General features: G+C 57.4%; 13 protein-coding genes across 13 annotated transcripts; 6 read left to right on the top strand and 7 right to left on the bottom strand.

Moving 5' to 3' along the window:
* The first annotated feature begins 571 nt into the window (after positions 1-571).
* BDV59DRAFT_136840 (uncharacterized protein) lies at positions 572-1,240 on the top strand. The gene is made up of 3 exons (XM_073687075.1): positions 572-758; positions 857-983; positions 1,037-1,240. Exons 1-3 carry the CDS (start codon positions 627-629, stop codon positions 1,093-1,095), a joined length of 318 nt encoding a protein of 105 aa, XP_073543462.1. The 5' UTR covers positions 572-626; the 3' UTR covers positions 1,096-1,240.
* On the bottom strand, positions 1,125-3,838 carry BDV59DRAFT_136847 (putative C2H2 finger domain protein). Its single transcript, XM_073687077.1, has 3 exons — positions 3,745-3,838; positions 2,144-3,693; positions 1,125-2,085 (listed from the first exon to the last, which is right to left on the bottom strand). Exons 1-3 carry the CDS (start codon positions 3,751-3,753, stop codon positions 1,266-1,268), a joined length of 2,379 nt encoding a protein of 792 aa, XP_073543461.1. The 5' UTR covers positions 3,754-3,838; the 3' UTR covers positions 1,125-1,265.
* A 408-nt stretch (positions 3,839-4,246) lies between these two features.
* BDV59DRAFT_136845 (uncharacterized protein) lies at positions 4,247-4,838 on the top strand. The gene has a single exon (XM_073687076.1). It carries the CDS (start codon positions 4,399-4,401, stop codon positions 4,726-4,728), a length of 330 nt encoding a protein of 109 aa, XP_073543460.1. The 5' UTR covers positions 4,247-4,398; the 3' UTR covers positions 4,729-4,838.
* Position 4,839: 1 nt separating this feature from the next.
* On the bottom strand, positions 4,840-8,539 carry BDV59DRAFT_188187 (putative C2H2 finger domain protein). The gene has a single exon (XM_073691373.1). It carries the CDS (start codon positions 8,342-8,344, stop codon positions 4,940-4,942), a length of 3,405 nt encoding a protein of 1,134 aa, XP_073543459.1. The 5' UTR covers positions 8,345-8,539; the 3' UTR covers positions 4,840-4,939.
* An 810-nt stretch (positions 8,540-9,349) lies between these two features.
* Positions 9,350-12,995, bottom strand: BDV59DRAFT_136728 (uncharacterized protein). The gene is made up of 3 exons (XM_073687074.1): positions 10,844-12,995; positions 10,461-10,627; positions 9,350-10,278 (listed from the first exon to the last, which is right to left on the bottom strand). Exons 1-3 carry the CDS (start codon positions 12,890-12,892, stop codon positions 9,423-9,425), a joined length of 3,072 nt encoding a protein of 1,023 aa, XP_073543458.1. The 5' UTR covers positions 12,893-12,995; the 3' UTR covers positions 9,350-9,422.
* A 1,125-nt stretch (positions 12,996-14,120) lies between these two features.
* BDV59DRAFT_136721 (putative NADH-ubiquinone oxidoreductase 178 kDa subunit) lies at positions 14,121-15,139 on the top strand. The gene is made up of 3 exons (XM_073687072.1): positions 14,121-14,459; positions 14,578-14,822; positions 14,887-15,139. Exons 1-3 carry the CDS (start codon positions 14,334-14,336, stop codon positions 15,035-15,037), a joined length of 522 nt encoding a protein of 173 aa, XP_073543457.1. The 5' UTR covers positions 14,121-14,333; the 3' UTR covers positions 15,038-15,139.
* BDV59DRAFT_136724 (protein-histidine N-methyltransferase) lies at positions 14,934-16,587 on the bottom strand. Its single transcript, XM_073687073.1, has 3 exons — positions 16,242-16,587; positions 15,856-16,158; positions 14,934-15,791 (listed from the first exon to the last, which is right to left on the bottom strand). Exons 1-3 carry the CDS (start codon positions 16,386-16,388, stop codon positions 15,162-15,164), a joined length of 1,080 nt encoding a protein of 359 aa, XP_073543456.1. The 5' UTR covers positions 16,389-16,587; the 3' UTR covers positions 14,934-15,161.
* A 143-nt stretch (positions 16,588-16,730) lies between these two features.
* BDV59DRAFT_136709 (cystathionine gamma-lyase CYS3) lies at positions 16,731-18,508 on the bottom strand. Its single transcript, XM_073687071.1, has 4 exons — positions 18,118-18,508; positions 17,973-18,058; positions 17,476-17,923; positions 16,731-17,420 (listed from the first exon to the last, which is right to left on the bottom strand). The coding sequence occupies exons 1-4, from the start codon at positions 18,223-18,225 to the stop codon at positions 16,839-16,841; spliced, it is 1,224 nt and encodes a 407-aa protein (XP_073543455.1). The 5' UTR covers positions 18,226-18,508; the 3' UTR covers positions 16,731-16,838.
* A 175-nt stretch (positions 18,509-18,683) lies between these two features.
* On the bottom strand, positions 18,684-19,968 carry BDV59DRAFT_188175 (DNA-directed RNA polymerase III subunit RPC25). The gene is made up of 7 exons (XM_073691372.1): positions 19,803-19,968; positions 19,651-19,749; positions 19,496-19,592; positions 19,359-19,445; positions 19,249-19,312; positions 19,021-19,198; positions 18,684-18,963 (listed from the first exon to the last, which is right to left on the bottom strand). Exons 1-7 carry the CDS (start codon positions 19,812-19,814, stop codon positions 18,919-18,921), a joined length of 582 nt encoding a protein of 193 aa, XP_073543454.1. The 5' UTR covers positions 19,815-19,968; the 3' UTR covers positions 18,684-18,918.
* A 169-nt stretch (positions 19,969-20,137) lies between these two features.
* BDV59DRAFT_188173 (uncharacterized protein) lies at positions 20,138-20,703 on the bottom strand. Its single transcript, XM_073691371.1, has one exon. The coding sequence runs from the start codon at positions 20,346-20,348 to the stop codon at positions 20,169-20,171; it is 180 nt and encodes a 59-aa protein (XP_073543453.1). The 5' UTR covers positions 20,349-20,703; the 3' UTR covers positions 20,138-20,168.
* Positions 20,697-22,145, top strand: BDV59DRAFT_188172 (CCCH zinc finger protein). The gene is made up of 2 exons (XM_073691370.1): positions 20,697-21,890; positions 21,940-22,145. Exons 1-2 carry the CDS (start codon positions 20,706-20,708, stop codon positions 22,081-22,083), a joined length of 1,329 nt encoding a protein of 442 aa, XP_073543452.1. The 5' UTR covers positions 20,697-20,705; the 3' UTR covers positions 22,084-22,145.
* A 119-nt stretch (positions 22,146-22,264) lies between these two features.
* Positions 22,265-23,657, top strand: BDV59DRAFT_205934 (alpha/beta hydrolase; the record flags this gene model as incomplete). The annotated part of the gene is made up of 3 exons (XM_073694722.1): positions 22,265-22,447; positions 22,513-22,651; positions 22,708-23,657. The coding sequence occupies 3 exons, from the start codon at positions 22,265-22,267 to the stop codon at positions 23,655-23,657; spliced, it is 1,272 nt and encodes a 423-aa protein (XP_073543451.1).
* A 1,045-nt stretch (positions 23,658-24,702) lies between these two features.
* BDV59DRAFT_205933 (GPI anchored serine-threonine rich family protein) lies at positions 24,703-25,434 on the top strand (the record flags this gene model as incomplete). Its single annotated transcript, XM_073694721.1, has 2 exons — positions 24,703-24,913; positions 24,968-25,434. The coding sequence occupies 2 exons, from the start codon at positions 24,703-24,705 to the stop codon at positions 25,432-25,434; spliced, it is 678 nt and encodes a 225-aa protein (XP_073543450.1).
* Between the last annotated feature and the right edge of the window lie 333 nt (positions 25,435-25,767).

The following is a 25,767-nucleotide window of genomic DNA, read 5'->3' as shown; positions in this document are numbered from 1 at the left end:
CGGTTGGAAAGACGGGAGAGAATAATAGAGCAGCAGTCGGATCGCGCTCTTTTTTTCCACTAGCGCCCAAAGGGGGATAGCGCAGCCGCCGTGCACGTGCCCACAGGCTCGTCATTCGTCGGCGGACGGCGGCGAGTCTGCTGCGTTTTCCCCACCATCTCCATCAACAAAAATCCCCCTCGACTGCTCGCCCCTTCGGACGCAACAACGCCCGTTTGCACGGCCCCGTAGACCACCCCCTAATCGTATTCGAATGCCCTCTTCTGTAGCCGGAAAAACATCAGCCACCAAAAAGGAGCTCCATCTCGCCTCGTTTGGCCCAGGTTCTCCCCCGTCATTCCGCGAGAGAACGAGGCATCTCCCACGACGATGCGACAGAAGAGATGGTCAGGAACAAATCGATCCTTTCCCCAGGTCTCTCGAAGCTTATCGCCGTTTGGCTCGTCCCCGCCTGTTCCCCGTCGCTTAATGCCCCGTCGTGATTCGACGCGGAGCCGCTCGCTTGTGGTGGTCATGTGAGTGCTGACTCATCCCGACGTCTCGTCTTCGGTTGCTTGCTGGCTCGCGCGCATCTATACCAGTACTTCTCCCATGTAAATAGAGCACCAATTTAACCGTCTCTCATCATGCTCGCCCGGTCACTGCGCCGGCCTCTCCCCCGGCTCCTCTCCACCGCACACCCATCCACGTGCAGGTCCTTCGCCGGCTCCCATGTCCGGCTCAACACAGCCAAGGAGTCCAGCACCTTCAAAGAGGGGGTAAGTATCACTCTTCTCTATATAGAAACCCATCCCGCTCCTCCTACCATCACCCTAGAAATTATCCCCCCGTGGATAGCACATGCTAACACCCCCAGATGGGCCGCTACAAACTCTTCGTCAGCCCCTTCGCCAAGGTCTTCCTCGGGGCCATCTTCACCTACCAGGTGATCTACTGGACGTGGCTGAAACTAGAGATGGACGAGTCGAAGTTCGAAAAGAATAGTAAGTCTTTCGCTCAGTTGCTAATGAGCCCCGTCTAACGACCTCTGCCACAGAAGAGGTCGCATCGCTGGAGAAAGAAGCGCGGGCCTTGACAGCCGCTGCAAAGAAATAGCCTAACCCACTGTTGATCTACCCTTTGTATGAAACCCGGAATCTACCGGCCCTGCGTGGATTTTAACGGAGGAATTGTTTGCTATTTGATTCAACTCGTCATTATCTTGCTATCATGTATTATACGTTATCATATGATTCTATATATCCCCGGGGACGGAACCCCCGTGATTAATAGTCCCCTCGCGGTAACAATTCCCCCTCCGTCCACCGTCCCAGTACATTCAGACCCCCTTCCATTTGCATCTGCATGCCCGCGAAAGCCGGCACGGCTTTACACCGCTTCGCATCATGCTCCGCACACGGCACAGCCAACTTCCTCTTCCGCGACGCCGTCGATACGCCAGCAGTCTCCCCTGCGAGAGCCTCATCGACAAAGCCCCCCTCGCTATCCGACGGGAGGACACTGTCACTCCGCTCCGAGTCGTCATCGCTGTTCTCCTCGTCGTCGACAGCATCCGCGTCAGCATCAGCATCAGCGCCAACATCGTCCCGCGCGACGCCCCCACCGCGCCTCAGCTCCTCCTCGCGCTCGCCAGCCTTGGTCAGATGGCCTTCAGGGAGGAGCCAGTCGGCGATACGCTCGCCCTTCTTGAAATGCTCCGCGTCGATGTGGTTGAAGCGTTCGTTCCAGGCGTCGATGCCCTGGGACTTCAGGGGGACGATGTCGCGGCAGAAGCCGCACCAGAAGCGCGACTGGCCGTTGCGGCCCATACGGTTCCTGCAGAGGGCGTCGCGAACGGCGGCATCGTCGGCATGGTGGACCTTCCGCAGGTGCTGGACGTAGACTTCCTGGCGGTAGAAGAGGCGGGCGCAGGGACGGCCGGCGGAGCTGGCGTCATCCTCATCCCCGTGCATCGTGCAGCGCCAGCTCTGCAGGTGGAAATGCTGCGAGTTCTCGTGGCGCTTCCAGTCGGCCTTGCTGCCGAAGGTTTTGTTGCAGCGGTCGAAGGTACAGCCGTAGGGGCGTTCATGGCGTTTCTTATGTTTTCTGCGGGCATCTCCTGTCAGTTCTGTTCTTGCCATCAGGGGGGAAAAGACGGACGTACTTCATTTCGCAGCGGAGACGTGTGCGCTTCGTGCAGAACTCGCATTGGATCCATCCGCGCTTGTCGGACCCCTCGTCTGGAGCGTCGTGCGGCACAAGCCCCGGGCTCGGGTTGGGGCCGTTCCCGGATAGGCGCTCCAAGGCCGCGGAGAGAATCCGCTGCAGCATCTCCTTCTTCTGGCCGGTCAGCGCGGCGTTGCCTTCGAGGTCGTCCGGGTCGTTGGAGGGATGGCTCCGTCGGCGCTGGTTGGTGTTGATCATCTTGGTCATGGCGTTGATCATGTTCGTGGCAGCCTCGTTCACCATCTCTTCCACGCGGTCGTTCTTATGGCTGAGCGGGGTGGCGGCCGTCAGCGTGTCGTGGTTCAGGGAGTTGAGGCTGAGGGCCTTGAGCGGGAGTTCCAGGTGCTGGGGGGCGGCATGCGACTGGATGTGGTTGAAAGGGGAGGAGATGCTCCGGTCGGGCAGACTGGGAGTGTGAGTTTCGGGGACGCGAAAGGCAACATGGCCGTGCTCTGGGGGTGGATCGTGGCGGAAGCCTGGGACGGGCGTCGGGAACGGGATGGTCCCCTCGAGATGGGCCAGTTCCTGAGGCTTGATGCAGTTCTCGTACCAATCATGGGACTTTCGCAGCAACTCGTCCGTGTCCTCGTCGGTGTGCATGCGGGCGAGATGCTGGCGGAAGTTGTCCAGACGCGGCCATTTCTTGTTCTGCCGGGGGCAATCCTGGCCGAAGCACATGTAGAGCACCTTGGGGCCGCGCTCGGGCTCTTGCTTGTGGACACATTTCTTGTGGCGGGCGAGGTCGTTGATGGTGCCGAAGCCCTCCTTGCGGGTACAGTTTGGTTCGTCGCACTTGAACAGCTTCCGATGGCGGGCCTCGTGCTTGCGTTTGTCGGACGGGCATTTCCCCGTCCACCGACAGCCGGGGTAGTCGCAGCGGATCACATCCGGACAAAGCAAGGGGGGCTGGTCGACGGGATTGAGATCCAGCATGGAGGCGCGGTCGTCCTGCTCCTGTTCGGGGGGGCCCGAACACGGGCTGCAGGCGGAGTCGATGGCATACGAGGTAGTGGTGGCAACGGAGCGAGTCGCGCAGCTGTGACTGCTGTAGCCCGAGTCGGACGGATGGATGCCGTTGTACTGGGAGCCATTCTCGGAGGGCGTGCTGTACTGGCCGATGGAGTATCGACGGTCGAGGCTGGGTACGGGTTGAGACTTTCCGAGATGGGAGATAGGAACGGCCGGAGGATTGGTTGGGACGCCGGTCACCTGGAGCGGGTTCCAGGCATCCTGGTCGTTGGTCATGCGCGGGTGCCGGAACTGGGGATAGTCCACGGACGAGGAGGAAGACTGGGGATGATACGGGGGCCAGTGGGGGAGAATGGGCTCAGGGCCGAACTGGAAGCCCAGAAACGAGGCAGAGGCAGGATCCCCGAGGGCGAAGTCGGATGGCGGTACACCGTCTGACGAGGGAGCCACCCGCGAGCCCATGATGCCTTGGAGAATGTCGCCGGAGTTGTCCCAGGACAGATCGTGGGTGCTTGACGGCTAGAGGGGTTAGCCTATCTCTTTCTGTTTAGTGTAGGGAAAGATACATACGCTCATCATGGCTGACGAGGAGTCGGTGGGAGAGGAGAGAGTCGGGAGGACGAGGTTGATATAGCCGAATGGCAGACGAGCCAGCTGAAGAAGGGAACTCAGGCGGACGCCATCCAGGTTCTCTCTCGTATTTTCCTTTTTCCTTTTAAGACTGGACTCCGAGGAGAAGATCTCCCGGTCTAAAAAAGGATCGATGGATCTCCCAAAGGACCCGAAAATGAGGAGGAAAATCCCTCGATGGTCGATCCGCAATCTCCCCCCCACGCGGTTGACGAGAGTTTTCTGGCTGGGAATGGAGGACCCTGACGGGAATGACAGGAAAGGGAACGCGAGACCCGCCGGACTGGCATGTCCCCATCGAATCCAACCTGTCAATTTCCCCCCGACTACGTGGCTGCTTCAGGGGCTTCGTCATCGGCCAGCATGTAAGGGATCACCCTGGGCGGTGGCAGTGATTGGCGCAATGCGGCAGATGAAAAAGCAATGCAGCATGCGAGAGTTTGTCGGGAAGTGAGACGGGAGAATTAGGAGAGAAGAGAAAGGAGCGAGAAGAGGATGACGAGGACGAAGAGTAAGGAGGAGTAAGAGAGAGAGAAATGTAGAAGTACTGGTCAAACATCTCCAGTATTCTCTTCTCATGCGTATACACCCTGCATGCGGTTTACCCAATTAGTCCGTAATGAGGCCACTCACGGTCGGCCCCATCATGCCGTCATAAATGTTCTAGCAAAAATAATAATGATAGTAATAGTAAAAATATCATGTCTATCTCCGATTAGGAAAAGCGACACCTGCAGAACAACACGCAAGTCGGCTGAAACACCAAGACTGGATCCAAGGAATCAAGGGATCTGGGACGACCCGACACATGTGGCCCCCATGCTCGAACCGTTCGGTGGAGGACAGGGAGCAGAATGTCGATCAAACACACCAAAGGGAGAGAAACCATGTCGTATCATGTGGTTGATAGATGAACAGAGTTAATCCGCCCGTTTCAGATGAACTCAACGTAACTCAACGGACGACTTCATTCCCGTCCGAGACATGTCAAACTAGGGGCAAAACCGGGTATCATCTACATACTGCGTACAAGGGGGGGGGGACATTAATAAGAAATAGAAAAAGAAAATACAAAACAAAAACAAAAACAATCCACGGTCAAACCATGTGGGAAAAGTCAAACACCTGGGCCATTCTAATTCTGTCCACGGTAACCTTGCGCTGGGTCGTATGACATCGACTGCGCCATCGGTGGAGCATAGCCATAGCTGTTCGTCGTCGCTGGCATATACCCCGACCTCTGGGGATCGTATTGCCCCATTGGCACTTCAGCCGACATCGGATACGGGTACGTCTCTTCCAAGACCCCCAATTCAGGGTTCGAGACCTTCAGCCGTGGCCCAGCAGGCGGGTAGGTCACCGAGTTCTGATGCACGGGCATGTATCGTGACTCATCTCCGGGCACCGCCAGATGCTGCCCCGTCGGTGCGCCCACATAGTGGTGCCCATCGAACGTCTCCATCGACTCGGGTTCCTCCGAGAGGATACCGTCCGGCATGGTTGTCAGGTGGGGGGCGTATGTGGGGTTGAAGGGCGCGCTGAGACCACCGGCCTCCGTGTGGTTGAATGATGGTGCCTGCGTCCAGTTAACCGACATATCTGGGCCTGGTTGCACCCCCTCTAACTGGGGAGCGAAGCTCCTTGCTTCATGCATGACAGATTCGGCCCGGCTACGCCCAGGGTGATACGACGGATCACGCTCCCCGACCAAGCCAAGCACCGGCATGGCAATCTGCTCCATGTGTTTCGCCAGATGTACCGTAAGCTTCTTCCAGCTGCTGCATACATTCCCGCAGAACCGACATGGCTCTTCGCGAGGGCTCTTGGTCGTGTCATGCCGGCAGCGTTCGACCAGGTCCCACAGCCGTTCAATCTCGCGCTCCCGGTGGCTCTCTTCCACCGCGGCCGGGCCGCCTGGGGCCTTGTTGGCCTTTGATTTGGCCTTCTTGACCTTCGGTTCGGGCATCTTATGCTCCCGCACCAAATGCTGCACAAAATTATCCTTCCGGTAGCACTTGTGGTGACAGTCGGCGAAGGTGCACGTCCACCATTCCAGGTGTCGATGTCTTTCGTTCTCATGACGGACCCAATCCGCCTTCCGTTTGAACGACTTAGGGTCGGTACAGCTGGGGAAGGTGCACGTAAACGGCTGGATATCCTCATGCACGTGCTTGGTCCAGTCCGAGGGTTTCTGGAATTTCTTTACTTGGAAGCAGATAGGACACTCGAACTCGGCCGGAAGCCGTTTGACGGGCGGTAGGAGGACGCCCGGCGGGAACTGCGCTGCAGTCACGGCCCCCTCTCCCAACGTCTGCGGGTCATCAGTGGTCTCCCCGTGGCCGGGGATCTGGAACTGTGTGTGGTTTGCATCTGCCGCATCCTGGGGGCTTGCCCGAGGTGCCAGAAGCTTGGCTTCACCACCCTGCGCGAAGCAGTAGCCCCCAGCGGAACACGAGTTCTGACTGGCGACTTTAGCATGGTTCTGCTTGCATTCCACCAATTTCCGGTAGCGACGTAACTGTTCGTTGGCGAACCGGTCAATGAGGGCCGGCTGCAGCCGGGGGTTCAACTGGGAAATCTGCCTCTTGAATCCTTCCATCGTGGGTACGGGCAAACGCGACTGCACGGGGAACTCCATTACCAGTGCTTTCTCGTCCAGCATCTCCTCATCATCGTCGTCGTCATCGTCGCCGCCGTCAGCCACCGCACCAAGTGCGGACCCAGCCGGGCCCATCTCATGGCTAGCCTGCTGCTGCGAAGCGATATTGGCAACGGGCGGGCCCCCGTGTGTCCGGATCAGGTCCATCAGCCCCGCGTTGCGGGGAACATCGCTTCTGCTTCGGCCGCGCTTGAATGACGGCCAGGGAGGACTGATCGACGAGCTGGGGGACGCCACTTTCATGGTATCCTTGCCGCCGATCGCGGCCATCTGGTTGGTTATGGCCAGGACGGCGCCTCCCGTGCTCAAGCTGGGGGACCTGGACGAACGTCGCAGGCTCAGATGCGGGAAGCTGTCTTTCCTTTGAGGTGGGCTCTTGGCCTCCTCGGCTCTGTGGTTCGCAGTGTCCGAAATGGGCCCCCTGCTGGAGAGGTCTGAAAATTGTCGCTTCAGGTTGTTGGGTGTTTTGATCTGCAAGAACTTGCGTAGGCTTCGCTGCCGCTCATGTTTCTTGCGCTTTTCAGCGATCGTCAAATCACCAAACGCACCCCCATCCCCGATAACACTGTCAATATCGGCCTGGCTGAGTGGTCGGGTACCCCATGTCGCAACGCGCGACAGGTTGTCTAGGTCCCTCGCCCGACGCTGGTACTCGACCATCGCCTGGGTGGAGGTTGTGGGCTGTCCGCGAGCTGTGCTATCTGGCGTGTCACTGCGGGGGTCCTCCCAGGGGGACCCATGGAACTGACTGGGGGAGATGGGTGTTTCATCCGATCCGTGTCGCGTGGGAGAAGATGAGCGGTCCGGGTGCTCGCCGTCCACGAGCGACGCCGAAATGCTGTCCCCGTCGGAATCGTAGTCGGTTTCCCCATCATCGCTGCTGACATGGATCAGCATACCAGGGCCGGGGATGGCGGCATCTTTGGAGAGGGAAAAGTAATCCTCCCGCAGGGAGGGATCGCCGGCACTCTTCGCACGGCGTCTGGACCCCACGTGGCCCTTCCGGCCCCGATAAGGGCTGACCTCACCGGCTTCGCTGTTCGCCTGGCTCACCGACTCGGACCAGATACGGATATCGGCATTCCTCTCATTCAGGTGCCGCTGGACCTCCATCTCATTAGGGCTAGGGATGATGGCATCCCCACGGGACAGTGGGTCGATCCCGGCTTGTCCCGTCGTGGCATTGGGAACCCACGAACCATCTTGGCCTCGCGGGACGAATGGAGCGGACGGCAGGAAATTACTGGGCGGACCCTCGCCCCCGGATTCGCTGGACTGGTCGCCGGGCGACAGATGAGCGGCGGACCGTCCGCGGGAATAGAAAGACAGTCGATCGGGCGAGTCGCCGCGGGAGACGCTCTCCACCTTGACGATGGGGCTCCTGGCCATGGCGGAGTCGGGAGCGTCCACACCGAGGCAGTCCTCTGGCGGAGTGGTGATCAGGGTGAGTGGTTGCGGGGGATTGGAGCCATATCCGGAGGGGTTCTTGGACGTTGAGGAGGGACTGTGCTGGTTGGTATGGTTTGGGGTCATGAGAGGGGGTGGTTGTAGGATGGCCTGGGGGGAGATCACATCGTGAGGGCCAGGAGATGAGTCGAAGCGAAAGGAATCTGAAATAAAATCGGGGCCAGGGGAGGTGTTGGAGCTGATGTTGCTGGAGAAATTATCACTAGGGCTGATCAAGGAAGCGGGTTGACCATCGCCATTCGTTGAACCGGCCTCGCCCTCACCGGGGACGGGGGTCAATCTAATGGCGGAGGATTTGAAAGAGGCTTCTTCAGGATCAAACGGAGCAGAGAGAAAGGGGTCGTAGGTGGCGTCGCGGAAGGTCATGTTGGAGGGAGAACCACTCCGGACGAACTGGGGAGAGGCGGTGGACATGGTTGCGAATGTTTACCGGGATAGAGAGAGAGGAACCGGCGGAGATGTTAGGGAACCATGGGTCGAGGTGGAGATGGAGAGAGATTGGCGGGCTTATCTGATGGGAGGGAGAGCGAGGGATTTAAAGGGCAGAGCGAGCGAGCGAGAGGGAGGGAGGGAGGGAGAGGGGGAGGGGGAGAAAGAGAGAGAGAGAGAGAGAGAGAGAGAGAGAGATGTACTTCGTAGAGAGAGGGAGAAGAGAGTGTGTGAGAAAGAGCGAGAGATGGAGGAAAGAGGGAAAGAGGCTCTGCGGGGCGAGCACAGAACAGCCACAGAGAAAGCCTTGACTGAGCCACAGATTCAGAGAACCCTCGAAACAAGAACGCAGTCGGTCCTTCCCCTTCGCTGATATTTATCTCCCGCTTTCCTCGTCGTGGGCGCGTCGACAGCCAGTCAGCGGCCGGCGGGGGATTTAGTTCGTGTTGGTTCATCCGCTCGAGATTAACCCGAGTTGACCTGCATCGATTCGGAAATTTTGCAGCTGATCATCGACGTGCATCGCATGGAGAAGATTCAGGGAGCAAAAAATAAAGGGCCCTCTTCTCTGTCTTTGTTTATAAATAGTTATGATTATGGGTATACATTTCAAGAGAGTGCCAATGACTGTCAGAACATCTATCATCCAGCCCCCACCCCAAGTCAGCCCTGTGCGGCTGTGCATGGAGATCCCCACCTCCATCCACAGTGCCAGTACACTGTACACAACATTAATGATCCTGAGTCCTCGACTCTCATCCATTGATTTCTCTTCACCCGCGCCCGCACCGCCACGTCATCGGTCAAGAACAAGCTTTGCTAAATCGGTTGTGATGTGGCGGTTGCGGTTGCTGTCGCTATCTGACATCAACCTGTGGCTGGATATTGATACTCCACACGTAGTACACTATAACTAAGATATCATGACTGCTATACACCATCGCTATGCTCGCTACAAAACAAACCATACAAACAGATCATAGAAAGACATGCCCGGAAGGAAAAAAAAAAACACAAAGGAAAGCGTCAAGCAAAGAATATAATCACATCCAGCTCTAACCCTTCACACTTCCACCCCAACTGCCGCATCCTTCTCCCCCGTCACCAACGCCTCACTCGACTTCTTCGCCAACTCCTGCAACCGCGCCATCACCACCGGCGAATCCGAATACAACACCCCGCCCGGCGCATAAACACACGGCGCCGCCTTCTCGCGGTCCTCCGCAAAATCTTCATGCGCCGCCTCGCGCAGAATCCGCGGGAACGTCCGCAGGATGACATGCCGACTGGGATCGTCACGGGAGCCAACACACGCGGCGTCCTTACGGGGCCCGCATTCCTCCCAGTCGTCGTTGGAGGAGACCTCCGCGTCCGGGGCCGGCAACGACGCCAGGATGAGCTCGCGTTCGACGCGCGCATGGCGCCACGTCTCCGCTGCCAGCTTCACGATCTTCCGCACGCCCACCACCAGCGAATCCAGCCGTCGCGGGTCGGCGAAATGCTTCAGGTGGTCGACAATCTCGTCGACGATGACCGCCGCCACCACGTTGATCGACTGCTTCGCGTCAGACGTGGTGTACGCGGCCTTGAGGGTCTGCTGCCGCCAGAAGGCCTCGCGGCGGACCGACTTGCGCCGGATATCCATCGAGAGCATCTGGAAGAAGGTGTCGGCTTTGTCGTACCGTCGGCCCAGCGTGAACAGGAATGGGTGGAAAATCCGGTAGGTCAGCGTCTTCGAGACGACATGCTGTACATAGGCGGCGCGGAGCTCGCGGGACGCTGGGGTGTTGTCGAGAAACGACGGCAGCTCCGGAGGGAGCTTGGACAGGATGTCCTTGGGAGGGTCAATGGCAAGGTACGCAAAGTGCTCCTTGGACAGGGAGACAATCAGACGGGAAAGCTGGTCGAAGCAGTCCAAACTAGATTTAGAATTCTTATCAGAGCATGTACATTGATCATCTTATCCACATTTCGTCATATCATGAGCTATCGAGGGAAAACAACAAAACAAAGGAAATCGGAACAATTGCCAAAAGAACGACAAGAAATAAAAATGAAATAAACGAATGACAGAACACTCTCAATGCACTAGGTCACTTACAAGAATGAATCACCCTTGGTGCTCTTGAGGTCTGTGGCTTCTCCAAGGCTATGCAGTGTCTTCCTCAACTTGTCGCAGTCCTTGTCCAGATTGTCGATCGTGGCCCGCATCCCCTCTACAGCATGCTGAAGTTGCCGTTCCTTGATGAGGTTGTCCTCTTCCAGCTTCTTGTTCTCCGCCTCGGCGCTCGTACACTCGTCGGTCTTCTCCGTCAGCCGTTTCTCCAGGCCGGTCTTTTCTTCGGTCCAACGCTGATCCTTCTCAGCAATTTCCTCCTCATGGCGGCTCTTCAACGAGTCCATTTCTGTGGCGTGTTGTGCCCGGGCCTCTTCGAGAGCGGACTTGGTCGATTCAAGCTCGCTGGCCTTGGACTCATACTCGGCTTGGAGGGCGTCATGAGATTCTTGCATCTGCTGTTTCTCCTTCTCAAAGTCCGCCTTCATCGACTCCTGCTGGCCGAGCAACTCCTTTTCGCGCGCTTCTAAATTCTCAGCCGCAGTCTTCTCATCTTCCGCTCTGATCTCCTCAAAGAGATCAGTCAGCTCCTGCTTCTGAGTCGCAAGGGCTTCCTCCTTCTCCTCCTTCTGCTTTTCCAGCTCCTTTTCATGAGCCTCCTGTGCTTCCCGAAGGCTATTGTTCAACGTCGTAACTTGCGTCTCAAGCTCCGTCTTCAGATTCGACAGCTCTTCATTGGATTTCTCCGCATCCTCGAGCTTCTCCTCAAAGTCTTTCCGTTTCTCCTCAAGATTCCCCAGTTCCAATCGAAGCTCGTTGATGGTATTCTTGAGCCTTTTGCCCTCCTCTGCTGATTCAGTCGCCGTCTTCCTCATCTGATTCTGCAAAGCCTCAATGTAGAAATCCTTGTGCATAAGGTCTTGTTCATGCTGAGTGGCCACATGCTTGAATTCGGCCTCCCGCGCGTGCAGCTTGCCTTTCGTGTTCTTATAGCTGTCCAGCAACCGGTTGATATCCGGGATGGCATCTTGAATCCGCTGGAGCAGCTCGATAGGTTCATCATGATCTGGTGGGGACATTGACCCCTTGCGGTTTATCCCGTGGCCATTTGCGTATGCAAAGTCACGCAGAGCCTGAAACTGCGGATCCATCGATCCTCGAGGCGTCGGCATGTTGGGCGGCGGGTGATGGTAGTACGCGTATTGCGGCAAGTATGGCGCTGCGCTCATGATAGGGGAGTGATAAGCCGTTGCGTAGCTGGGGACGGTTGACGGAGGCGCTCCGGGGACTGATGGGGCCGGTGGTGGTGGTGTGGCATGCGGCGACATCATCGGTGACATGTAGGACGAACGCGCTAGCGGGCTGCTGACCTTTGGGACAGGCGATGCAGGCTTGGGGACAGGCGAGGCCAGTTTTTGAACTGGAGATGCAGACATGGGTGCAGGTGAAGCAACCTTCTGTGCTGGCGAGGGAGGCTGTTGCATCGGCGAGGCGGGTCTGGAAACAGGAGTAGCAACCTGCTGTGGGGAGACAGCTTTATCCACATCCATAGGCAAAGCGGCCTCTTCTTTCGGTGAGGTCGGCTGCGCCATTGGGGATATGGCCCGGGTCGATGGGGAGTGGACGCGGGGGACAGGTGAAGCAGGCTTTGAAAAAGGTGAAGCGGCTCTAGGCGAGAAGGATGAATACAGGACTGGTGAGGAAGCCCTGAGAGCGGGCGACGCGACTTGCAGTGCAGGGGATGCGGGCTTGGATCTCGCTAGGACTTCCTCGGGCAGAGGCGAGTGAGCAGCCGACCCAAGAGCGTTCGTTTGAGTAGTGAAAGGGGGGTCGTTCTCCAGAGCCTCGGGATTGGCGCGGGGAGAAGCCGCGATAAACTGGGTTTCAGTAGGAGAAGGCGATGGGAGAGGAACTGACTCTGGGCCAGTTGCAAATAATGGAGTCTGCTCGGGCGGTTCTGCTGTACCACTAGGAATATCCGAAGCGTGGTTGTCCTCGGTGATCTCTGTGGTCTCGCGGGGAAGCTCTGAGGTATTTAAGCCCTCAGTAGAAGGCTCATGGGGCGCATCGAATTCTGCCCAAGCATCTTCCACGTCCTGGTACTGATGATCCGGAAGGTTAGATTCAACCTGCGTCGGCTGACCCTCGATGTTGACTGGTGGCTGAGGTAGAATGTCGGCTGCTGGCTCCTCCACTGTAAGCTGTCGTTGCTCTGGCTCTACTTCTTTCTCCGAAAAAACCTCTGGTGCAGGGGCAGATTCGGGTAGAGAGTCAGGGATAGAAGTAGCTTCGGTCTGTTGGGGCTGGGCCTCTGCGTCTGCGTCGAGCTGCAAAGGCTCTGGTTGAGGTTGCTCTTGCTGTTCAGGAGGAGATTCTAGCTGTGGTGTCTGGCTCTGGGACTCCTCCTGGTTCTTCCCCTTCTTATTCTTCTGCTTACTCCCAGACTTGCCTTTGTTCTTCTTGCCTGACCCCGCCATAGTGGGAGCAATGCGTGCCCAAGTTCTCGCAATAGAATCAGACGTGTTACCAGTGGGCTGGGGCTTTTGTTAGCAAAGAGACGATTGGACGTGTCTGGCAGGAACACTGGTTAACTTGCAAGTGTGTAAGGTAAGTGAGGAGATATCTCCAGTCGATATGGATATGGGAAAGAGTCTAGAAGTGGAAGAGTGTACGATCACAAGATCATGTCTCGGACGAGTGGTAGAAAACCAGAAGGGCAGGTCGTCGAAGTTTTGGGAGCAGGGTACCCTGCAAGTATGCGCAAATCGCAGGAGTCCACGCAAACGATGGGCCGATGCCAAATGAAGTTGCGAAGCAAGCAGACACTTTGGGACGTTGGACTCTGACAAAACAATGGAACAATTGGATTTCTAAGATAGAATGAGGAGACACAACAGGGAAATAGAAAATTGGATCAGCTAATAAGCTATCTTTAACGACGCCCAAAAAAGAAACGTCCGAGACTAGACGACCACATCCGACATTGAGGGGGCTGGCAGGGCGGAAGGCGGACCGAACCTTCGAAAATCGGTACCCATCGTCGAGTCAACTAGAGAGGAAAGGGTAGAAAATCATGAGTTGGAGTCCAAAGAAGGAAACCAAAGTGGACCTGAAGCCTCGACTTTGATGCTGCACGAACCCAATGACTGGGTTGCAGCTTAGCATTGGGCATCAATGGCGCTTTTCGGCGTGGCTGGAAGTCGTGACACACCCATGGGAACGCCAACACTATGAGAGTAGAAAAAAATTACCCAGGAAAAAAGACAGTAAACCACCACTTGTTCGTTGTGGAGAGTGAAAATGCCGTGAGGCAGGCTGGTGGAGTCAGCAAGACTGATTAAAGAGCAATGACATGTCGCATTGGACATCCAGCCGTTTAACAAGGCGGCATAGTTGGTCGTCGAGAAGACCCCAATAGCCGTTCACCCGATGGGGAACAGTGGGGATAAGTCTTTGAAAGTGAGGCAGTTAGCCATGCACTGGAGCCAGGGTGCGGTGTGGCCATCATTCTTCACTCGACGGACAACACAGCGACCCGCACATGAGTTCAGGCGACATGCGGTAGTCCGTGTCGCTAGAGAGTTTCGTCCCAACTGGGTGGAAGCGATGCATTCGGGACGACTGCACCGAACCGTCCAGTGAGGTCATACTGTTATCCAGTGCATGGAGAAGACGGATGGTGAAGTGGTTTCTCGTAGTTGACGTTGATGGTCGAAGTCAGTAAACAACGCTAAACCCGACTCGGCAGCCACCAGTCACGGGCGGCCCTTAATAATCGACCACCGCCCTAAACCCTATGTAGAACGTCACGTGCACTCCGCTCGAACCGCTCCTCGCGCTGCCTTCAAACGGAACGTCCAAATCCCCGGCGAAGGCATCATCCCAGTTCGGCGCTGCCAATTGTTCTCTCTCCACACCATGTTCTTCGCCAGGCGATCGGTCGCTTCTGCGCGGCTGCTGCTGCGCAACCAGCCCCCTCGACGTTTCGGCTCTCATGCCGCTGACCACGGCCATCATGCCGAGCCTGTGAACGAGAGCTTCGGCGTACGTTTTCCTGCCCCTCCCTGCGACGCCGCCAGTGGACCACGGCGTGGATGCCAATGGTTTCCAGGTGGCCTGTCCTGTGCAATGACTAACATGGTCGGTTTGCAACCCCGTACAGCGCAGTTTCTACGTCACCATCGGCACCTTCGCCTCCTGCTATGTCCTCTACCGTCTGAGCAAGTCCAACCAGGAGTCGGGCTCGCAGTCGTGGATCTCCGGCCTCATCGACAAGTGGACTCCCTCTGAGAAGATCTTCGAGGAGCGGAATGCCATTCACACCGTCGCCATGGAGAAGGCCGCGAACGACCGTCACCTGTTCCAGAGCCAAGGCCCCCGCGCTGCTTTCGAGCTGAAGCAGCCCGAGTACGTCCCAACACCCGACAATGTCCCGGGTCTGAACACGGCTAACTCATGCTTCTACGTGTAGGGTCAGCTTCCACGCCGTCGCTCCGTACAACGTCCCTGCCGGCTCGGACGTGGACCTGAGCCATGTTGCCGCTCACTACGAACGGGAGAACAAGGCCAAGGACGAGTCCCGCGTCGCCCGCATGAAGGACGGCAAGTCCCTATATGAGTAGATCAAAAATCGATTCCGTTGGTTTTGTTTGGGTTGCAAATGTCGGTAATAGACATGACTCGGGGCGTGTACATATAGCAGAACAGAGGTTCTTGTTTTATTGATTCAAATTTCTTGTTTCCGATCTATCCTGCAATCTCCAAGACAATCCTCCCAACTCCTTCCGACTTCACATCCACCCGCTCCTTCACCTCCAGACCATCCCCACTAACCTGCCTGAACACGGCGAGGAACTCATCCACGCCGCCCCCAACGCCAAAGTAGACCTTTTTCGCCGCAACCAAGGCCCGACTCACACCACCATTCTCCGTAGACCGACGCAGCAGCGCCAACAACGTCTCCGAGAACGCCAACAATGACGCAGGAGCATAGATCGTCTCGCTCGCCAGGACCACGGTACTCCGCTGACTGGGCGCCACAGACGCGAAGACCAGATCGACAAACGCAGGCGACCACGCGCCAGAGATAAACTCAACCGTAATCCCCCTCTCCGCCAGATCGCTCTCGAAGCGCTCCAGCAGTTCCGGGGTAACATCTAGCTCCTCTTCCGGGGTCTCCGCTGAGTCAACGGGCACGACAGTCTGACGCCGTGAGACGACGTAGTCCCACGTCAGGAGCAGATTGGGCAACGTGACGAGGCGAAGAACGGCGGAATTGTAGTCCGCAAAGGTGAAGTGGGTTTTCCCGCGTGGCTCTGCTTGCGAGAGCAGCTGCGCAAAGAGCGCAAGGGAGGGCACTGCTGTGCCAGCGCCAAGCTAGCTGCGTATCAGCTGCCGATGTACATAGAAATAAGGGCAGGGGCGGCGGGGCTAGCTTTACCTCGATGATATGCAGGTCTTGGGGATACTCCCGTGAGGCGAAACCCTCGGTGGCTACGAGCTTGGCCAGGTCGAGCGCACACTCCCACGTCTTGAAGCCGCCTTCGTAGAAGTTGGGCTTGATGTCGCCCTCTTCGAGCCCGGAGATGAGTTCTTCGTTTTCATGGTCGGCGGTGTCTTCTGCCATTAGTTGCGTGCGGATATCAAACACTTCCCGGCGGGCCAGCGTGAGTGGTCCGTCTGTGCTGGTGGATGTGTCGATGGAAAGTTTGTTGTATGAGATTTGAGATGGAAATGTGTGGAGCTGGAGATGTCAATATCCATATCATGAATGAGCGTAGCTTCAATGCCACGTCTGAGAGTAATTCCCTGTAGAGAAACACTTACCCACTCCTTGATGTCATGCTTCTGTGCTGGAATCAGTGCCGGAAGAGCATTGCTCTCGTTTTGGGTATGGGAGCCAACCCCCTCCTCATGCAATTCAGACTCGTCAATATCGATGTCGTCGCCAGAAAAGCCGAAGCTGAACGCCATATTGTGCGGGGAGATATGGGGTCAGGCTTAAGGCAAGCAGATATGGCAATATCCGATATTCGCTCCTCGTGATATAGATGGATGCCCCCGCAGTCAAAGCAAAAATTCCCTGACCAGCAATAGGAGACTGTAATTATGAGCCGTTGAAGAGAATACTAGCAAAATAGACAACAGGGTACCTAGTATTCCCGAGTTCAGGGCCGCGCGATCTCTGTTATAATATTCGTCTGGAGGTTTTTCACCACCGATGACTAAGCGCCCATAATGAAGCCGCAGCGGCGATTAAGAGCAGCGAGTCCAACATGCACACCACCAGCCCATCAATTGGCCATTCATTGCCTACGAAAGGGTCCTGCAGTGCCTATTAATCCAGCCGTCAACAGCGGCAAACACATCTCGTCATTATGATCTACGATCGAAATCTATATCTAAATCCAACGCCTCTATGGCCTATACGGACCCATTCTCCCCGTTTTGGCTAGCAGCGACGGCCTTTTCCAGCGCCTGGAGCGCATCAGCCTTGAGATCCTCCGCGTCCTCAACACCACAGCTCATGCGGACCAGATCGTCAAAGACACCGGCGGCCTCGCGCTGGTCCTTCGGGATGCCGGCGTGCGTCATGCTGGAGGGAACCTCGCAGAGGGACTCGACGCCGCCCAGGCTCTCGGCGAGGGTGAAGACGCGAGTGTACTGGCAGAAGCGGTGGGCGGCTTCCTGGCCGCCCTTCATGCGGAAGCTGAGCATGCCGCCGCCCATGCCGTTGCGGTGCTGCTTGAGGGCGATGGCGCGCTGCGGGTGGGACTCGATGCCCGGGTAGTTGACGGAGATGACGTGGGGGGACGCCTCGAGGGCGCGGGCGACAGCGGTGGCATTGGTGGAGGCCTCGCGGGCGCGCAGGTGGAGGGTCTTGAGGCCGCGGTGGGCGAGCCAGCAGTCGAAGGGCGAGGGGACGGCACCGATGGCGTTCTGCAGGAAGGTGAGGCGCTCGTTGAGGCTGTCGGAGTTGAACGCGGCGACACCCATGAGGACGTCCTGGGGAGGTTAGCTGGTTGGGAAGAGGGGGAGGAGGAGGATGGAGGAGACGTACGGAGTGCCCGTTGATATACTTGGTGACGGAGTGGACGACAATGTCGGCGCCGTGGTCCAGGGGGTTCTGGACGTAGGGGCTCATGAAGGTGTTGTCGACGACGACGGAGATGCCATGGCGATGCGCAATGGCCGCGACTTTGCTGATGTCCACCAGCCCCAGCGTGGGGTTGGACGGAGTCTCGATCCAGACGAGCTTAGTCTCATTAGGGCGGATCAGCTCCTCGACGTCGAGTTCGATGCAGGGCGAGAAGGTGACATGCACGCCGTGGGCGGCGGCGACCTTGGTGAAGTATCGGTGGGTGCCGCCGTAGACGTCGGAGACGGAGACGACGTGCGATCCTGCGGCGAGAGACTGAAGGATAACGGCGGTGGTCGCGGAGCCGGAGGAAAATGCTAGCGCATACTTTGCGTGTTCAAGCGCGGCGACGGCCTGCTCGAAGTTGTCGCTAGACGTGGTTCAGTCACACAACGCTGTTGTGTATCCAGGCTACATACCGGTTCGGGTTGGAACTCCGCGTGTACTCGTAGAGGCCGACGGGATTGCCGACGCTGGTCTGGGCGAAGGTGGTGGAGAGCGAGATCTATGGCTGTCAGTCGATGGACGATGATCGCGATCTACTCCCCGGGCGGATTGACTGACCGGAGCAATCACCGCGCCTGTGGTGGGATCATGGGGGGCGCCGGCATGGACGGCCAACGTGCCGAACCGGCGATCCTGCGTCTCGACTCCGTTCTCTTGGCCGGTCATTATCTGGACGGTGTATCCAAACGGAATATATCCAACTCGCAGAATAGGGGAGAAAGGAGAATCGAGGGGGGGGTTCGAGGGCTCAATGCGTCAATATGGCTGGGGAGATGCAAGGACAATGACTGGAGGTACGATGAGATCACCGATGTTGGCGGAGTGATTGGCAGCTTATGTACCTTGTAGGCTCCCACTAGGATGACCAAGCGACAATTGCTAAGACCCCGATGAATACGATGAGTTTAAATAATTTTCTATTTATTTATTTTCGTTTCCAAGAATTTTCCGAAAAGTCTGATGCTTGTCGTGGATTTCTTTTACGTTGAAGATTCGCATCGATTGGAAGTAGAACAGACTCCACCGTGAACCGTTTTGGGGCGTCGATGTCTCCGCCACTAACCGAGTGCTGCAGGACGACCAGCATGGCACCAACATCCAGCCTTCAACATCCTGACGGTGATCGTTCTCTACTTCTGTCCGGGGTATACTCGACGTATTACAAACGCCGCTGCCGGATGTCGTCATTCCCCTTGCAGCTTAGCAATCAACCACTAAATTCTAACCATATCCTTGGACTTTAGCGGTAACATCAAGAGGTATCTTATTGTCCGATTGATAGCCTAAGAATGAAAGCACCCAAAACAACGCAGACAAAATTCGTAAGCAACATATTCCACTAGGCTCAACCTCAGTCTACTACCACCACGATATCGGCCCCAACCCGGCCATCTGCATCGATCCCTGTCGCGAGTTAGTAACACAGACCGAGGAACAAAAGTGACATATCGCAGTACGTACGATAATAGAATAGGGCGGTTTCCGTTCGCTGGCGGCGCCGTCGCCCAGGTCTGGCGCATTAGGGATCTGGTCGTGCCACTCTTCCATCTCGACGCGCAGGCGGACGACCTCTCCAATGTCGAAGTAGAAGGTCGAGCCGTCTTCGTTTTCCCAGATCCAGACTTGGTCGGCGTAGTCACTAGAAGGCATGGTCAGCCAGGACACCCCCAATAGATGCAGGGAACTTACAATCTCGCGCCGTCGAGGAGCAGGTTAGGGGGTACAAGAATGTCGTTGAAGAATTCGACACCAACTGGAAGGGTCAGCAGGGTGGCATGTCAACGGGCGGGGTTACATGCTCTTGATGCCGTGTTCGGTAGCGCTGGAGATCTTTCCCAGCATGATCTCGCCCTTAAATGGGCGGAATACAATCAGACGGAACTTGACTGCGACGTGTTAGTTACGGACAGCGGAATCAACAACAGCATCAGCATACCGTTAACATTCACCAGTCCGGTCCCATGGCCGATAAGACCATCGGACGATTCTAGCAAGTCGTAGAAGCCAATACAAAGGCCCACCTTTTGGATGACCTGGAGATGACAGTCAGCAGTTGCCCGTAGAACACGCACAAAGCCATCGAAGACATACCTTGTTGGCATACTTTTCGTTGATGTTGTCTTCAATCGCCACCGAGCTGTACTTGGAAAAGTCCTCTGGGGAGATCTGAATCAGATCCGACAGGGTCGCCTGCACAATGGTCCGTCAGTACATGCACGAAGATCGAGGCAGATGCGACGGACCAGGATAAACATGGTGACGACGGAAAGCGCTCTTCGATGCTAACGTAGTGACCAAGAAAGAACCATTCGGGACCTGCATTCCATGTCGACGTCCACAGTCCACAGTTCTATGGCATCGTGACGCGCCGCAGCAAGTATAACCCGACGAGACTTTGCAATATCGAAGCCAGCCCGCCAACCAATCGCAGCCCGCCAAACCGCCGCCCAATTTTTGATTTTTGCCATAGTCACGTGCCCGGGACGGAACAACCGGCGCCGGCGCATCGGCGGTTCTCGACCCAACAATTTCTCAAGAACGGAAAAAGCGGCCCGTGCTCAGGTTGTTTGTTCGAGCTCCGAGATCTTCTGTCGACCATGGCGTGCATGCTATCTGTCCTGGAAGGTCCTTGATCTCCGTCCCCCGCAATGAACTCCCAGGGGTTTTCGTTTCCTCCGCCGCCACCACCACCACCGTCGTCTGCACAGCAGCCGCAACAGCCCTACAATCGGCCCCAGTATGGACCGGGTCCTTACGCCCAGCAAGGTGGACGCCCCGGCGGCGGACATCACCGCGGGCGTGGAAGAGGGTACGGGAACCGGGGCGGGGGAGGTCGAGGAGGCCACTACATGGCTTCATCTACACCTGCAGCTTCGGCGTCCAGCTACACCAACCCGATGAACTATACCTCCGCATACCCGACGCACCACGTCCCCCCGTCATCACGATATACGACACCGCAGCAGGGCTACCAGAACGTGTCGAACACCCCCACCGCCTACACCGCCGCAAACCAATACACGTCCCCAACAACATCACACGGGTCCGCCTACCAACACCAACCGGCCGCCTACGCACCGACCGCCCCGGTCGTGCCCAGCCCGCTACACGCCCAGCCCACGCCGCCCGCGATGATGGGCCCACCGATGCGCTGGGGATTCGAGCATGGGAACCCGGGGGGATCGTTTGCGGGCGCCCACCCGCGGGCACCGGGGCCGGGGCCACGTCCGTTCAACGCCTACGGTGGCGCTCCTCCCGGGGCAGTGATGCCGCATGCGCCTGCGAACAACAAGCGGGACCATAAGGCCGCCTTTGGCAAGCTTCAACCGGCCGGTCCACGGGTGCCTGCGCCGCCCGCGGTGCCGAGCTTTGGCAATCCGCTCCCATCGAAGCCTCCCCCTCCGGCGGACGCCACGCGGAAGCCCAAGAAGAAGAAGAGAAAGCATAATCAGCTTGGGTTGACGCCCAAGACCGACGAGCATGAGTCGAGCGAGGAGGAGGAGGACGTGGACGAGGAGTCCAAGTTCGCGCAGGGCGGTCCCGGGGGGACGGCGCTTCAGATCACCTACAGAGGACGTACGTCTACGTTGCAGAGCGCGGAGGATATCGCTGCGTGGATCGAGGAACGGAAGAAACGGTTCCCGACGCAGGCTAGAATAGAGGAGCGGAAGAAAGCCATGGAAGAGGCGAAGAAGGCGCGCGAGGAGGCTGCGCGGCAAAAGGAGCAACGCAGACAGGAGATGAAGCGAGCGCAGAAAGACCAGGCTAGAGATGCGGCGAATCCGATGGACGAGGCCGCCAAAGCGAAGCAGAAGGCGGACAAGCTCCGGCGGAAGCTGCAGAAGGAGCAGAAACGGGTCGAGAAGGCCGAGGCGGACGCCGAGCGTGCTCGAATGAAGGTCGAGGAGTTGCAGAAAGCGACGTCTTCCCAGGGAACACCGAGTGGAAATGAGCCGGAGACGGTCCCTGGCTCGGAGAGTCAAACCGATGCAGCTCAGGTCGAATCAAGTCACCAGGAGGCTTTGGATGATGACGCCGGCTTCTCACCTAACGCGGAAAGCAGCGACTGGACCTCGTCAAGTGGGTCTGATTCATCTGCGGAGTCTGACGATAGTGACGAGGACTCGGCCCCGGAGGAGGCCACCTCTCGCCGCGAGGGGCCCGAACGGGTGGCTCCTCCTGCGCGCGAGGCTAAGAAACGAGTTTGTCGCCACTTTGCGCGGACTGGACGGTGTCTACGGGGGGTTAGCTGCAAGTTCCTGCACGAACGGCCGGAACGGAGCGTGAAAGCCAAGGCTGAGAAGCCAGGACGAAAAGGGCTTCTTCAAGCGGTGAGTGTCTGTGTATGGATTGTATTGCATGATCTAACGGTGATTGTAGCTTCTTGGTCGACAGAAAGAAGACGAAGATCGACGTGCGATGGAAGTCATAGTGTGGCTAGGAGAGAATGGGTTGCTGAAGAGCGAAGAGGATACTGAAACAGGACAGCCACAGCCAGATGCGACTGTCAACAGCGGGTCATGATACCTGTACATAATACCTAGCTGAGATAGGCGTTTAGATTTTGTCTATACAATCGTGAGATCAACATCCAGAGCTTGTCTACATCTACCTCGGTATAATTCGGCTTAGCGTCTGAAGATCCCATATATATATATCGGCGATCAATCGCTGCCTCCACTCCCAACACGTCTTATCACTTATCATGTTTACAGTCCAGGAACATGTCATCCCATGCCAATTCATGCGCGAATACCCCCGGGCGACAGCCGACGGACGAAGCACCGGCCTCTCCCTGGCCGTGAAGCAATACACCCCGACACGCTCCCCCGACCCAACCTTGCAACGGGTGACCATCATCGGGGCTGCCGGCAACGCATGTCCAAAGGTGCGCGCCTCCGCAATCCAACACTACACTACATTACACTACACTACGCACTCACACATAAACAGGAGCTCTACGAACCGCTCTGGGAGGAGCTCCACTCGGCGCTACTCGACCAGCGCCTCGCAATCGAGAACATCTGGATCGCCGATGCCGCGCACCAAGGCGCCAGCGGCCTCCTCAACGAAGAGAAACTCGGCAATGACCGTACGCGCCTCCTCCAACACCCCCCTAACCACCTCCATCCTAACCTCCCCACCCAGCCTCCATCTTCGACCATTCCCGCGACCTCATCCACATGATCAACCACTTCCAATCGCAGATGACGCTCCCGATCATCGGCCTCGGCCACAGCATGGGTGCCACGCATCTCATGCACGCCGCGCTCTCACACAGCCGGCTCTTCCACGCGCAGATCCTCATCGAGCCCGTCCTCTACGACACTGTGCCGGATCCAGCCACCAACGTGCCCGCGCTCGGGGCCGCCGCGCGCCGCGACCGCTGGCCCTCACACGACGCCCTCGCCAGCTACGTCGCAAACAGCAAGCTCTACGCCTCGTGGGACGCGCGCTGCGTGCAGCGCTGGCTGACGTACGGGGTGCGCCGCGCGGCGCGGCGCGGCGAGCTCACCCTCGTGACTACCAAAGACCAGGAGACGTTTGCGCTGACCCGTCCGACATATCTCACGCGAACCCCGCAGGCCCCGTCGACGGCAACGGTGGCAGCAGCAGCAGCAGCAGCAGCAGCGGCAGCTCCGCGGCTGTCCACGGCAGAGCTGGACCGCAAGCTTGTGGAGCACCCCGAGTGGTCGTTTCTGCAGCCGGAGCCGCTGGTGGTGTTCCACCAGCTGCCGTTTTTCCGGCCCGCGGCGCTGTACGTGTACGGGGCGTTGTCATGGTTTCTGAAGGGCAGGGGACTGCGGGCGCGGATGGCCGCGACCACCGGGGCTGGGGTGTTGGGGAGCGGGGGCGTGGCGCGGGGCCGGGTGCAGGAGATGACGATTGAGCAGACGGGGCATAATGCGCCGTTGGAGCGGCCGGGGGCGATTGCGCGCGAGACGGCCGGGTGGATTGCGGATGAGGTGCGGCGGTGGCAGGCGGAGGAGCAGGCGGTGGAGGAGGAATGGCAGGGGAAGACGGGGGTGGAGAGGCGGATGTTGGACGAGGAGTTTGTGTCGCGGTTAGGGGTGAGGGAGCGCCGGAGGAAGTTGTAGGTCGGTGTTGAAATAAGCTTGACCGTTGATGCTCGTTGCGACATGAGTCGCAACTCGAAACGCCGACTCCATGGGACGTTCGATGTCGATCTGTGGGGCGGTAGGTATGGGAGAGGATTGATCCTGTACGCCGTACCGGGTGTTTTGTTGTGGGTAGAGCAGGGTGGACGGTGAGAGTGAGTGAGGATGGATTGAGAGTCGGTTCAGAGCCGAGTACCTGGAGCGCTTGGATATTGACGGTGGTGGTAGTGTGATAGTGATAGTCGTGATCGGTGGAGAGAGATAAATTGCGCCAAGACTGGATCTCGGTAAGCTTCAAGTTTATTTGACTCTATCAGAGACCGGACTGTGGGTCGGAGCAAAGAGCCGGAGTGTAATGGATAGAATGGGGAGAATGGAGAGAGGAGAATGAAGAGAGGATAGAATGCATCCCTTGATGGCCTTATGAGGAGTCGCCTGAGGGATATTCAACCATTCCGCTCGAGGGCTGTCAGATGCAGAGAAGAGGAATTTGAACCGACGGAACACAAGCATACCGTATGCGCTAGTATGGTAATCTGTTACCGGCGGTTCCTTACAGGGACACTGTATCCGGTCACGGCAGCGTCCATGGTCGACTGTCGACTAGATGAACAGGGTCCATGGGTATGGTTCTATTAATATTGTCAAGTCAGAAGATCCAGAAGAGTAGACGGAAGATTCAGATTCGTATGATTCTAGCAAGAATATAACACATCGCACTATCCAGGATCGAATCCAGTAAACCCCGAGACCAGCGCTAAACTAGTCTCGCATACCAACGTCAACATTACACCCCATATACATAAACCGTCCCCCATCGCCTCTCGCTCTCTCTCTTTCTCTCCCCTTCCCCTCTCGCTTCCTTTTGCCATCCATTCCTTTTTTTTCGCCTTCCCTCCTTTCGTTTTATAAACCCTCGTCTGTCCTGTTGGTTTGACAATTCTTGTTAGACCTTCGTCCATTCCTTACTATTCTCGTCCTTTCACTCCTTTGAATATACCATTCAACTTCAATCCCCTTCACAATGCGCTTCCTCTACCTCACTCTCAGCGCCTTCGCTGCTCTCGCCGCCGCCGCTGACAACGCCAACCCCTTTAACATTCCCAATGGCGGTTACTCCTTCACTGCCGGCAAGCCGACCACCTTGACCTGGAAGCCCACCACCGACGGTACCGTCACCCTGCGTCTCCAGTGGGGATCCGTCATGACCCCCGAGTCCGGCTCCGTCATTGCCAGTATGTTTTCCTCCAGACCCCTTCTCTACTTCCCACATTAACCCCCCTCATCAGAGAGCATCAGCAACTCGGGCAGCTACACCTGGACTCCCCCGGCCGACCTCGCCGCCCAGCCCGACTACACCGTCGAGATCATCGACGACAGTGACACCAGCGAGGTGAACTACCTCCCCCGGTTCACCGTGTCCGGCGCCACCGCCGCGGCCACCACCTCCTCCGCGGCCTCGACCTCGACCTCGTCGGCGTCGACCTCCTCGTCCACCGAGGCGACCACCTCGTCGGCGTCCAAGACTCACACCACCATGTCGACCGCCACCAGCACCGGCACCAGCACCTCCTCTTCCTCCACCAGCGGTTCCTCCACCGCCAGCAGCACTGCCTCCCAGACCACCGGTGCCAATGCCTCCAGCACCTCCTCCAGCGCCTCCGAGACCACCGTGCCCAACACCAACGCCGGCATGGCCAACAAGGCCTCGGGCGGCCTGATGGTCGCCATGCTGGGCGCGTTTGCTCTGCTGTAAGGGACTGCGTCGCGGGTCCCGAGTGTTGTGTGTGCTCGACTATTCCAGTTTAGTACATATCGTATTCAATTTTTTTTTTCGTTCTGTTATTTCTTCCATGTTTGTGTCCTTCGTTGAGCATGTTTGCGATCACCCCCCCATCCCCCACCCTTTGCGTTGTCTCCGCGGACGTGTTTGATACCCCCGGGGTATTTCTTTCATGTTTGTCTCGAAGAACGAGAAAGGACTTTTTTGACTTCTCGGGGCCCTTGCGGGTCCCTAATTACCTTTTACCTTTTTGACTTTCTTTTGGATGAATGGGTTCGGATGCCCGGATTGTACGATTTATTCGAT

The sequence above is a fragment of the Aspergillus ambiguus genome (assembly GCF_047715705.1).
Source record: "Aspergillus ambiguus strain CBS 117.58 unplaced genomic scaffold BDV59scaffold_52, whole genome shotgun sequence".
Classification (NCBI taxonomy): domain Eukaryota; kingdom Fungi; phylum Ascomycota; class Eurotiomycetes; order Eurotiales; family Aspergillaceae; genus Aspergillus; species Aspergillus ambiguus.
This window is presented reverse-complemented; position numbering and strand designations above follow the sequence as displayed.

Coding starts and splice junctions, on each gene's coding strand:
- BDV59DRAFT_136721 (XM_073687072.1), top strand. CDS start 14,334: ATGTTCTTCGCCAGGCGATCGGTCGCTTCTGCGCGGCTGCTGCTGCGC. Junction 14,460..14,577: donor CTGTGAACGAGAGCTTCGGC/GTACGTTTTCCT, acceptor AACCCCGTACAG/CGCAGTTTCTACGTCACCAT. Junction 14,823..14,886: donor TTCGAGCTGAAGCAGCCCGA/GTACGTCCCAAC, acceptor TTCTACGTGTAG/GGTCAGCTTCCACGCCGTCG.
- BDV59DRAFT_136709 (XM_073687071.1), bottom strand. CDS start 18,225: ATGACCGGCCAAGAGAACGGAGTCGAGACGCAGGATCGCCGGTTCGGC. Junction 17,924..17,972: donor CGGAGTTCCAACCCGAACCG/GTATGTAGCCTG, acceptor AACCACGTCTAG/CGACAACTTCGAGCAGGCCG. Junction 17,421..17,475: donor AGTATATCAACGGGCACTCC/GTACGTCTCCTC, acceptor TAACCTCCCCAG/GACGTCCTCATGGGTGTCGC.
- BDV59DRAFT_188173 (XM_073691371.1), bottom strand. CDS start 20,348: ATGTCCGCCGCCGGGGCGTCCACCTTGCTGGGCGTAAGGACCCGGTCC.
- BDV59DRAFT_136845 (XM_073687076.1), top strand. CDS start 4,399: ATGCGGTTTACCCAATTAGTCCGTAATGAGGCCACTCACGGTCGGCCC.
- BDV59DRAFT_188187 (XM_073691373.1), bottom strand. CDS start 8,344: ATGTCCACCGCCTCTCCCCAGTTCGTCCGGAGTGGTTCTCCCTCCAAC.
- BDV59DRAFT_136724 (XM_073687073.1), bottom strand. CDS start 16,388: ATGGCGTTCAGCTTCGGCTTTTCTGGCGACGACATCGATATTGACGAG. Junction 16,159..16,241: donor AGCATGACATCAAGGAGTGG/GTAAGTGTTTCT, acceptor TGACATCTCCAG/CTCCACACATTTCCATCTCA. Junction 15,792..15,855: donor AAGACCTGCATATCATCGAG/GTAAAGCTAGCC, acceptor ATACGCAGCTAG/CTTGGCGCTGGCACAGCAGT.
- BDV59DRAFT_188172 (XM_073691370.1), top strand. CDS start 20,706: ATGCGCTGGGGATTCGAGCATGGGAACCCGGGGGGATCGTTTGCGGGC. Junction 21,891..21,939: donor GAAAAGGGCTTCTTCAAGCG/GTGAGTGTCTGT, acceptor CGGTGATTGTAG/CTTCTTGGTCGACAGAAAGA.
- BDV59DRAFT_136847 (XM_073687077.1), bottom strand. Junction 2,086..2,143: donor CGTCTCCGCTGCGAAATGAA/GTACGTCCGTCT, acceptor AGATGCCCGCAG/AAAACATAAGAAACGCCATG.
- BDV59DRAFT_136728 (XM_073687074.1), bottom strand. CDS start 12,892: ATGGCGGGGTCAGGCAAGAAGAACAAAGGCAAGTCTGGGAGTAAGCAG. Junction 10,628..10,843: donor AATCTCATGACGCCCTCCAA/GCCGAGTATGAG, acceptor GCGGAGAACAAG/AAGCTGGAAGAGGACAACCT. Junction 10,279..10,460: donor ACCAAGGGTGATTCATTCTT/GTAAGTGACCTA, acceptor TTCTAAATCTAG/TTTGGACTGCTTCGACCAGC.
- BDV59DRAFT_136840 (XM_073687075.1), top strand. CDS start 627: ATGCTCGCCCGGTCACTGCGCCGGCCTCTCCCCCGGCTCCTCTCCACC. Junction 759..856: donor CCAGCACCTTCAAAGAGGGG/GTAAGTATCACT, acceptor TAACACCCCCAG/ATGGGCCGCTACAAACTCTT. Junction 984..1,036: donor GTCGAAGTTCGAAAAGAATA/GTAAGTCTTTCG, acceptor CCTCTGCCACAG/AAGAGGTCGCATCGCTGGAG.
- BDV59DRAFT_188175 (XM_073691372.1), bottom strand. Junction 19,593..19,650: donor ACGAAAAGTATGCCAACAAG/GTATGTCTTCGA, acceptor TGTCATCTCCAG/GTCATCCAAAAGGTGGGCCT. Junction 19,446..19,495: donor CGGACTGGTGAATGTTAACG/GTATGCTGATGC, acceptor AACACGTCGCAG/TCAAGTTCCGTCTGATTGTA.